This window comes from Corapipo altera, unplaced genomic scaffold (genome assembly GCF_003945725.1).
Source record: "Corapipo altera isolate COAL_440 unplaced genomic scaffold, ASM394572v1 108, whole genome shotgun sequence".
NCBI lineage: Eukaryota > Metazoa > Chordata > Aves > Passeriformes > Pipridae > Corapipo > Corapipo altera.
Genome location: NW_020885028.1, coordinates 226,727 through 237,465, shown reverse-complemented (window position 1 = coordinate 237,465; position 10,739 = coordinate 226,727). Strand labels below are relative to the sequence as shown.

The 10,739-nt window shown below is 47.5% G+C and overlaps 1 protein-coding gene across 3 annotated transcripts in view; it reads right to left on the bottom strand.

The window, feature by feature from the left end:
* MLLT1 (MLLT1, super elongation complex subunit) overlaps positions 1–730 on the bottom strand; it is a 32,598-nt gene extending 31,868 nt beyond the window's left edge. For 2 of the 3 annotated variants that reach the window (XM_027668109.1, XM_027668110.1), the window contains exon 1: positions 408–572. In XM_027668109.1, coding sequence (XP_027523910.1) covers positions 408–419 — 12 coding nt within the window. In that variant the 5' untranslated portion in view covers positions 420–572. Of the gene's footprint in view, positions 1–407; positions 573–707 lie in introns of those variants that run through there. The other variant, XM_027668111.1, reaches the window with a different exon arrangement.
* Between the last annotated feature and the right edge of the window lie 10,009 nt (positions 731–10,739).

Sequence of the window (10,739 nt, the reverse complement as noted above, 5' to 3'; positions counted from 1 at the left end):
CCCCCCCAAATGAGACTGAGGACAAGATGTCCCCCCCTTTGGGAGGTGGGGAAAATATATCCCCCTCCCCAATGGGACTGGGGAGAAGGTGTATCCCCCCCAAAAATGGAGGTTGGGGAAAACATGTTCCCCTCGCCAATGGGTTTGAGGAGAACCTGTGCCCCCACCCCCCCAAAATGGGGGTTGGGGGAAAGATGTCCCCCTCCACCATGAGATTGAGGAGCCGATGTGCCCCCCCACAACGCCCCCCAACACGCCGGGGGTGGGAATCCCGAGAACTGGGGGTGCCCCCCCGCAGCACCCCCTCCTCGGGGGGGCCCTCCCCTCCGTGCCCCCCTCTCTGAAATGGAGGGGGCCGGCACCGCCCCAGCCCTCCCTCAGCGCGGCGCGGCCGCTCCGCTCCTCACCTGATTGTCCATGGCTGGGCACGGCAGCGCCGCGGGCCCCGCTCGCTCGGTCTGCGCTGCCCGGTCGGCGGAGCGCGCGCGGCGAGGGGAAGGGGGAGAGAGACACAGAGAGAGAGAGAGAGAGAGAGAGGGAGGGAGAGGGGGGGAAAAAAACCCACAACGCTCTCTCCGCGCTCTTGCGTCCGGTTTCTCCCCCCCCCACCCCCCTCCCCACCGCCACCGCCGCCGCCTCCTCGGCCGCCGCCTGCTCGGTCGCGGCCCCTCACGGCCCCGCCGCCCGCCTCATTGTGTGTCACTCACAGCGCAGCGCCAGCCCCGCGCCCGCCCCGCGGAACCGGAAACCGCCTCACGACCGCCATGGTGCGGGGGGGGGGGGAGGGAGCCAATACCAGAGCGCTGCGCGCGGCACCGCCCCCTCCACCTGATGGGCAGCCGTTCTGACCAATAGAAGCGCAGGCTAAGGGGAGTGGGCGGGGAAAGGGGCGGGGTCGGCACTGTGGGGCGAGTAGGGTCTGATGGCCCCTCCAGAGCTTCCCTCAGATTGGGTGAGGAGCTGAGGCGGGCACTCGGCGGGTACGGTGTCCTTCGCAGTTCTATCCCAAGTACTGTCCCCCAGAATGTTCCACGAAGCGTATAGCCAACACCAGGATCGGGCGCTGAGGCCTCGTTTTTTGCCCATCTAGCTCCCTCCTCTCCTCACTGCTGAGGCAGCTCCTCAGTGCCCGGTGCCCTTCTCAGTTCTATTCCCAATTTTGTCTCAGGATGTTCCTCGAAGTGCACAACCAACACCAGGATCAGGCGTCTGGGCCCAATTGTTCGCCTGTCTTGCCCCTCTTCCTCCTAGCCCCTCTGTGGCTTCTCAGCGTCCGGTGCCCTTCTGGGTTCAACCCCCGGTTGTGTCACCCAGGGTGTCTCTCGAAATGCACAACCAACACTGGGATCAGGCATTTGGGCCTCATTCACCCAACCCGCCCCAGGTGAGGCTCTGAGGCAGCTCCTCCACACCCCGGTGCTCTTCTGGGTTCCATCCCCAGTTCCATCCCCCAGAGTGTTCCTCGAAGTGCACAACCAACACTGAGATCCGGCGTTCACCCATCTCTGTTCACCCATCCCACCACTTCTCCCTTTCCCCCATCTCAGTCCACGCTTGTCTCACCTGTGTGTTAACTCCTGACACCAATGAGCAGGAACACAGGAGAGCAAGGGAAACAAGCAAAGCCGTGGCTCCCAGTGTGGCGAGCACAGCACGTCGGGATGGCCAGGCAGGGCTCGCCTTGTTCTCCCCAGTCTCTCTTCTTCCTGTGCCTTTTCCCTCTGTTTCTCCCCCCTCAGTTCCCCCATCTTGTTTTCCCCTCACCATCCTTCATTTTTTCTCAATGCTTCCTGCTTTTCCCTCTTATCCCCCATTTCTCCTCAGTTTATCTCATTTTCTCCTATCCTACCCTGTTTCCCCTCACTCCTTCATTCTCCCTTGTCCTTCCTCATCTTTCCTTTGCTCTCCCTTGTTTCAACTGCCTTCAGTCTCCCTCATTTTCTTTCCTTTTTCTCTCAGTTTCTCTTTTTTCCCCTCAGACTTCCTCATTTGTTCCCTCAGTCTCCCACATTTTCTCTCATTTTCCATTTTCCCCTTCATCTCACTCATTTTCTTTCTAGTTTACTCCTTTCCCCCTCAGTTTCTCTCCTTTTCCCTCAGTCTCCCTCATTTCCCCCCCCAGACTCCCTCATTTTCCATTTTTCCTTCAGTTTCCCACCTTTGCTCTCATTTTCCCCCTCAGTCACCTCTTTGTTTCTCCTCTTCCCCCCCCAGTTTCTCTCCTTTCCTGCCAGTCTCCATCTTTTCCCTCAGTCTCCCTCATTTCCTCTCTATTTCTCTCCTTTTCCCCTGTCTCCCACACTTTCTCCTCAGTCTCCCTCATTTCCTCCTCATTTTGTCTCCTTTTCCCCATCTCCCACCTTTCCTCAGTTTCCATTTTCCCCCATTTTATCCCTCATTTTCTCTCCTTTTTCCCCTCAATCTCCCTCATTTCCTCTCAGTTTCCATTCTCCCCTTAGTCTGCCACACTTCCCCCTTGGTCTCTCTCATCTCTCCCCTCAGTTTCTCTCATTTTTTCCTCTCAGTCTCCCTCAGTTTCCCTCATTCCCCTCATTTTTCCCTTCAGTCTCTCACGTTTCCTCTTGGTTCCCATTTCCCCTTAATTTTCCTCCTTTCTCCCATTTGTCCCTCCATTCCCCTCATTCCCCCTAAGTTCCCTTCCCCTTCCCACCTTCCCCCTCTCCCCCTCTCTCCCCCTTTGCCGCTCTCCTGCCCGGGGAGAGTTTTACCTTTTCTCACATCTCTATGTGACAAGTTATTGGGCTCAATTTTGCCAACCCTAAATGGGACTATCTTTACAATTGCAATTGGTGACTGTTTCCAAGCAAGTTCACTCAGAATTTCTTTTTCTTCATGCAACTTTCTTGTTTCAGATAGTTTGTTAATCTGTGTGAGGCAGCAGAAACCCCCCGTGTTAGCCAATAACTCTGTGTGTTACTGCCTGATCGCCACAGGCGAGGATTAATCGGCTCCCAAATCGTTCTAAAGAGCCACTTTACCTCATCAACCCGATAGAGGATATTAGTGAAGCAAAATGCTTAATCGCTTCAGTTAACAACAACAACAACAAAAAAAAAGCCTGATTTGGTTCCTTTAAGTGCTCCTGTTTTGATTTTCCATGTTTCTGTCTGATGCAGTCCCAAAAGACATCTCCTTGGACAGTCGCTTTTCTTCTCCATTGAGACAGGGCCTCTTTCTCTGGGAGTTCCCATTGATATCTTTAATTGTGGACATTATTCTCATGCACGTGACTCTTGGGTCTAAATCTTTTATTTTCTACCTCCCAATCCTGGCTATTCACTCCCAGCCTCATCACAGCCCTTGGTGGTTACGTGCTCTCAGGGTTGAATATTTTCTGGAAATATCTCTGTCTTTCCCAACTTTGACTCCACTCTCACCATGCTGAATTTCCTCCTTGTGTAAGAGACACACCAGATCCTGAGCTTTTTTCCTGAAAATTTGCCTGTTACTTTTTCTGCAACATCATTAAATAAGCTTTTTATTTTAATTTCACCAATGACAAATTTTCCATGCCTTTGTTTTTGCCCAGCCTGGCGTTAATGGTTGTTTTTGGGCTCTCCCAGTGCAGGACCCGTCTTTACTTCTGGTTTGGACATGGTTCACTCCTTCAGCTTTCAGCTACTCCATGGCCTGGGGAGGGATCCAAGCAAGAATTTGGATGCCTCCAAGACAGAAACCCAGAGCCAGAAGCTTCAGCTTCTACATTGGCAGCCCAATACAAGGACATTAAACCACATTATACTGAAGAATTTGGGGTGCTCCGTTCAGGGTAAACACCTCATTGTATTGTTGCCTGCTCCAAACACCCCAGGGCTCTCTGCTGGGACGAGCAGTTTGGAGTTGGACTTTGCTGATCCTCATGGATCCCTTCCAACTCAGGATATTCTGTGAAGTGGCATGAATGGATTAATTTAAAATGTACTGGGGTGGCTCTTTACATTCAACTGCGAAAACACTCAAGGAGAGAAATTCCTAGAACCAGCCTTTGCTCCACTAGCAGTTCCCAGCCTGAACAGTTTCCAGCACAATGACTGATCAAACTTACCCCTGATTTTCTTTTCAAGCTCCCCTCAAAAAGAAAAAATCACAGCCAAGGGCAAAAAATTTGCCAGGCTCTAGGGGGGGTGTGTTGGGAGTTTTGGGTGCTGGGTTTGCTGGAGCCAGCAGCCATCCAGGCTTCTCCCAACTTCTAATTTTGCAGGGACATCTCAAGCTAACAAGCTGTCAGCTGAGTGCCTTCGCACCCGAGGCAGCCGTGGGCTGAGCTCCTGGTTCTTTATACCCATTCCAGCAACTTCTGGGCTTTGCAATAAGCGTCTGCAAATCCAATTAGCGTCTTTCTTTGTGGCACTGGATGCTGGCAGAGATCTGCTGTGCTGCTGCCATCTACAGTAGGGCCAGTGCCAATGGATAAGAAACAGATCTTATTTGCATATTCAAATATGCAAATGAATCATGACAGCTCTCCTTAATTTTTGTTTGGGTTTTTTATTTTTTCTTTCCACAGTCTTGCCTCAAAGATCTTTGTCTTGGACTGAAAGGTGTATGTTTAATCTGGCTTGGCCTGTGGTAGGAGACTATGCCAAAGGTTGGTTCTGTCCCGTGGGATCTGGGGATGGTGGAAAATAAAGTGGAAAAAAGACTTTGCACTGTGCTTATCCCTGTCTTGGCCAGGGCCGGGAAAGGTTTCTGGGTGTTTTCCCAGGTTCCAGTCCTGGGAAGGGACAACACATCCTTTCTCTCTCTCCTGCCTGTACAATCCATGGATGCTTTACAGGCCAAACGTGGCTGTTCCTGGGGACTGTGAGTGAAGGAGGAAATGACTGGAGTGTTGAGAAGAGTCCTAGTGCTCCAGTGGGAATAGTCATGTCATGTGCCAGTTGGGACAGAAAATTTCATGCAACTCAAGATACCTGAAATTGCTCATTTTTGACCAAAAGTTTTTTCTGTAGGCTTAATGTCCCTCAGTGTAAATGTGGGATTTGCATCAGCTGTACATCAACTGTCCCTGTAATGGTTTTATATGTCTGTCTGTATGTTTGTGGCTTGCCCTTCCTGTCCCTGGAGAAACAAGTTTGTTTCACTGTTTTTCATCATTCATTGTTATTTTCTCATTACTACTTTAATTGCATCTTCCCTGTTTCCACTCTTGAGCTGAAGACCATGACTTCTGTGGTCAGTCTGGGCTCTGAGTGGCTTGGACACCAGCCAGGCAGCGACCAAGGCTGATTCCAGCACTGAAAGGATCAGTGTAGAAAAATGATCATCTTGTAATAGTTCTAAGGACTTAAAGATTAAGACACAAACATCACATTTGAGCAGGGTTTCTCTGAGAAAGAGATGTGCCTGAGTGGAAAGACCCCCAAGTTCTCCTGCATGTCAGTCACTTCACTGCCTTTTCTTACAGCTGCAGCATGACTATAGTGGACTTCTACTTCTGTAAAACACATCCCATGAGTTTCCCAGATGAACAAACCTGCAGTCAAAAGGAAGAACTGATGATATTTAGGTAAGAAGGGGCAGACATCTTTCTCCTGGTGTGCATCATGGCTTTGCCAACAACAGTGTCACGTCTTTACGAGTAGCCTCAGAAAGCATCCTGAGCATGAATCAAGAGAGGATTTGGTTTCTCTGGGGGGACCTGGGTGCTGCTCTGGTCTGGGTCTGGCACAGACTCACCCCAGGGCTTGTCTGTGCCAGGGAGAAAAGCTGGGAGGGACAGAGAGAATCCAAGTGAGGAGTGAGCTCTTCAGCAGCCCTGGTTCTGGGGTAGCTGGGCTCCTGGTCTGCTGATCATTGGGATCCCTCCAGGGAATTGTGCTTGTTCCAAGCAGCTGCTAATCCCAGCAAGTGTTTATTCTTCTAAAAAGGATTTTGCTTTGCCTGTCCTCTGCCTTCCCCTTCCCCAGTTCACACTCCACACTACAGTGTTCACAGAACCTATTTAACACTGGAGTAGTGCAGAGAAAGTCCAGATTGTTAATAACCAAAAACTCAGATTGCCAAAAAGATAATCCTAGCAACTACCAGCTGCATCTGGGAAAAATTACAGACAGCTTGAAAATTCTTTAGTTCCCTTATTAATGAAGGACTTGGTAAAAAAAAAAAAAACAACCCACACTGTAATACAGTTTAGCTTAACTAAGTTCTTTTGTGCCTGAGGAAAATCTAAATTATAGCATGCTATAGCTACTGAAAAATGCAAAGGGATTTAAATGTACAATAACCCTCCAAACCAGAAGGAAGAGGGAAAATTTTCTTGGTAAGTGGGAACACAATGAGAATTTATTTTATTCTTTCTGGGTATTTAGTGCTGGTGAAAAGAGCCAGATGAATAGTCACAAATACGTCATGGCCCTTGCAGATGCAACATGGGCAGCACAAGCGTCCTCAAACTGCCCCGCCAATGTGATCCAGTTCTGAATGAGCAGCACCAGCCTTCTGGGGGAGAAAGGGGCCTGTCTCTATTCAGCCCCTGACCCCTCTGCTCAGGGCTGTTAATGAAGGGGCCTCGTTAACACCAAAGGTGAGGTTGGCATTCTAATGCGCTGCTGAACTGACACCCATCAATCCATGTGTCGCTGACAGCACCTTCCCCTTGTGCTCTGCACACAGAGGTCAGGTTTGGCCGAGTGATGTCACAGTCTGTGTCGTGCCAGGGCTGTCCAGACCCACCACAAGGAACGTTTCACCAGCTGGATTTGTCCCACGCTCCACACAAACTGCTGGCACAAATACAGCTGGGGAAGACAGGCTCAGGCACTTTCTGTGGCCACTGGAGCAAACACAATCACAGTACAATGGCAGGGAGTGAGATTCACTGCCCAAACCGGTGTCTGCTTTGAACAGGGCTTGTGGTTGCTGCCAAAGTTTTTGAGAGGTGTTCATCTGTATGCTGAGAGAGACAGGCCCACCTTCTGAGTGGAGACTGTCACCCTAGGCAGGGCAACCTTTAGGCCTCTGAAAAATACCAGATGGGGGGGAAAAATAGTTTGAAAAATAGAATGTAACAGGAGGAGATCACTAGGGGATTCTGACCAGCACCCAAGAGCCTGTTCTGAGTTGTGTGTAGGAATTATTATTCTAAGTTGCCCAGAGCATCTGTGGCTGCCCCATCCCCGGAAGTGTCCAAGGCCAGCTTCAATGGGGCTTGGAGTAACCTGGGATACAGGAAGGAGTCCCTGCCCATGGCAGGGGGTATAACAAGGTGGTCTTCAAGGTCCCTTCCAACCCAAACCATTCTATGATTCTGTGGTTCTACAAACACACTGTCTGAGATGCAGCCTCTCCCAGGGCATTCCCAGAGTTTGGAGTTGGACTCAGTGATCTTAGAGGTCTTTTCCAACCTCAATGATTCTACAATTGTACAAAATTAATACAAATTTCTGATCTTTGTGGATTCCGAGTCAGCTGCTCTCATGGTAGATTCCACTAAACCGTTTTTCTGGAATGGTATGAAATGAGCTTTCACCTGTAGGTGGGGTTGCCACATATGTAAATTTATGCAAATCACTTATGATCTACCCATCTCAGGAATGATACCAGGTCAGATAGTGCCCCACGCTGCAGGAGAGGCTATGCCAACATGCCTGTGACTCGAATTTGGCTAGTCCTGCCAGGCTGAAATTCATCCCACCGAAACTTTATCACTGACATTGTTACCCGTGAGACAATAATGCACCTGATTGCAGCAAAGTAATTTTTTAGCAGCATGGCACATCCCAAACACCCTGGAGCTTGATTTTGTTGCATAAAGGCACAGCCAGTGCAGTTCCAAGGGAGTCAGGTTGGATTGTAAAGTGACAAACACAATTTTGAACAACAGAGGGAGGACTGAGAATTGTCTGTAACAAATTAATTCCTTTTGTTACTCAACCAACAAAATTAGGCAGTTAATACCCTCTCATGAGTGAATCCACTACACACACACACTTATAAACTACCAATATTTGAGCTAAATGAAGAATACAATCAATGTGGACACTTTTCACGCAATTTTGGAAGTGTACTATGTAAACACCACAGATGCAGGACTCTTGATTCTGGTGCCTGGGCATTTTTAAAGGGCAGGAAATCTCTGTTAAGTAGATGCATGAGATGTGTCATGAAACATCTGACATATGAGGAAAACATATTCCTGCACCGTCTGGACAGTGTGTGGGGTCGCTGGTGAACAGCTTGAAAACAGCAATCATTTGCATATGGATATAGAGTTATTTATTTGGTGATACCATCCCAAGGGAACAGGGGCACGTCCCAGGTCTGTGTAAGTCACTGGCAGCATCAGGAATGTTGGACCTGCGAGCAGTAAAGTTATGAGAGCAGATGCAAACAGCTGAAGTGTTTGTGCCTAGAAATTTTCACCTGTTTCTCATAACAGAACAATTCATAGAGTTTTGTGGAAGGTAAGTGGCAGAAAGGGAAAATAATGTTTTATTCACCCTTTGCTCTATAATATTGCTCATTTGCTCATTTAGAGTCATAGAATCCTAGAATATTCTGAGTTGGAAGGGACCCACAGAGACCATCAGCCCAACTCCTGGCCCTGCACAGGACACCCCAACAACCCCACCATATCCCTGAGAGCTTTTGGGTTGGAAGGGACCTTAAAGATCATCTAGTTCCAAACCTAATGGAATTAATCTATATGTATGTCTGTCTGTAAGGATGGTAAATATTATTCAGTATTACATGAGTAAATCTTGAAGTCTGACAGGATGATTCATGGCGAACAACACATTCAACTTGTTGCCATTTTTTGCTCTGTTTCACAGATTTGGTTTTGATTTTGCTTATCAGTGCTCTGATAGATGTTAATAGTTGGCAATATTAGGATAGAAAACAGCAAAATCTCACATATATTAATTTTTGCATTTTCCCATGGCGGTTCTTCATTGATTAATTTTTAAATTGGTCCCAGGAACCACTTAGAGAGATATTGCAGTTTGCACATTATTGGCATTACATGGCACTGTTTCTGGCTCCAGCCCAGCAAAATATATTCTTAAGTGTAAGTAAGTACCATTGATATCAATGGAATTATTCATATTCTTAAAATTAAACATGTGTTTAAACATTTCAGTGAACTGAGACAGCTGGTCTCTTGTGGAAAGCCTATCTAAATAAATGCAGCATCGACTGCAGATTGTGAAATTCATAACCCAATGCACAACTTAATGTTGCTTTTGGTGAATATTTCGGCATTTGAGGTAAATCTGTGCCTTTTGTTAAATATTTGTGGCAGTGAAGCTTGGTGTGCCATTCCAGGACAATTCAGTTTTATGTTTAAACACATTTATGAAGAGCCATGTGCTGAAGTGAGTTCATGAATCAGGACCCGAGCAACCGAGTGTTCATAGAAAGTGAATAAAACAGAAGTGGAGATCAGTCCTAATTGAAACCATGTTCTGAGCTGCGGTAGTAAGGTACAGAAAAATTAATCCTTCCATTTTGGGCACTTTGATAGCAGCCATTAGTAGAGAATGGAAGTTATTCAAACCACTTTGCCAGACAGAAGGAAACCGCTTGTTTTTCTTCTGCAAGCAGCAGTGAGAATGTCTTCTGAAGTGGAACCAAATCATGGGGGTTTATAGAAACAGCTGAAGAGATTATTTGATCTGTTGATTAAAACCTCATTTTTTTGTCTACTGGTTTATTTGCCCAAGTAATGGCTCTGCTTCTCCTTCCCCACATGTCTCTGATCCCTGGTCAAACCCATCCCTGTTTATGTGTGAGCTCAGACAGAAGGACACAGGCAGGGACCTCGGAACCCTTCCTGCGGCAAACCTAGTGCCAGAGTATTCCTTGAAATATGACTTTCAGCTAATCAAGACCTGATAACATTCATCTGTCCAGAACAGCCACCAATATCTGACAAATCCTGGTGTTTATGTCCCTACGTTTAAGTTTGCCTTCTGCGAAAAGGGGACAGCAAGGATGTAGGTAAAACAGTGTGGGGGGAAGGAACATATTTCCTAGCAGTTGTGAGGTGGGTGTGACAGAGTTGCCAGCCGTCAAGTTGGAAATCCTGTGTCAAACCACAGAAGTAACACTTAGAGTCGAAAGGACAAGACTTTTAGAGGTAATAATTCTTGGAGCTTATCTCTTTCCTTCCTGGGCTTTCTTAGCCTTTTGTGTTCGTGGTTTCAAACTTTTGACTGCAGATCCAGGAGATTAAAACAAAAATCAAAATTGAAGCTGAATCAATGTTGGTTTAACATGACTCCAGGAGAAGGTTCTTTAAATCAATCCTGAAGATTGCCAGGCTGGCACTAAAATCCCAGGACTGAGTGACATCCATTCCCTGTTTCAAAACTACCATCTTCTTTCTCTCCGAGACACTTAACAAAAAAAGATCTTCTGCAAAAGTCATAAGCGACACTCCAGTGAAGAAATTCCTTTTCCTGGCATTGTTAAGAGCAAAGACTGAGTTATTATTAATTACTTTTGCATTATTTATGCGGGTCCATGAATCTGCAATGCCTTTTACAGATAAATTACTATGCCTTGAAAAGTTTCCAGTCTGGGAGCCAAATGCTGTGAATCCATAAGAGCAGGAGGCAGTTTGGTGCAGCAGAACAGGTAAGTGCTAATCCTTGATGCTGCAGAACTTGTGCCTTATCAACCTTATTTTATTTGTGTTGCAATTGCACCAAACAGACTCAACTGATGCTATTGTTTCCCAACCTCTTTAATCTGGCACCAGCTGAAAGGAGCAG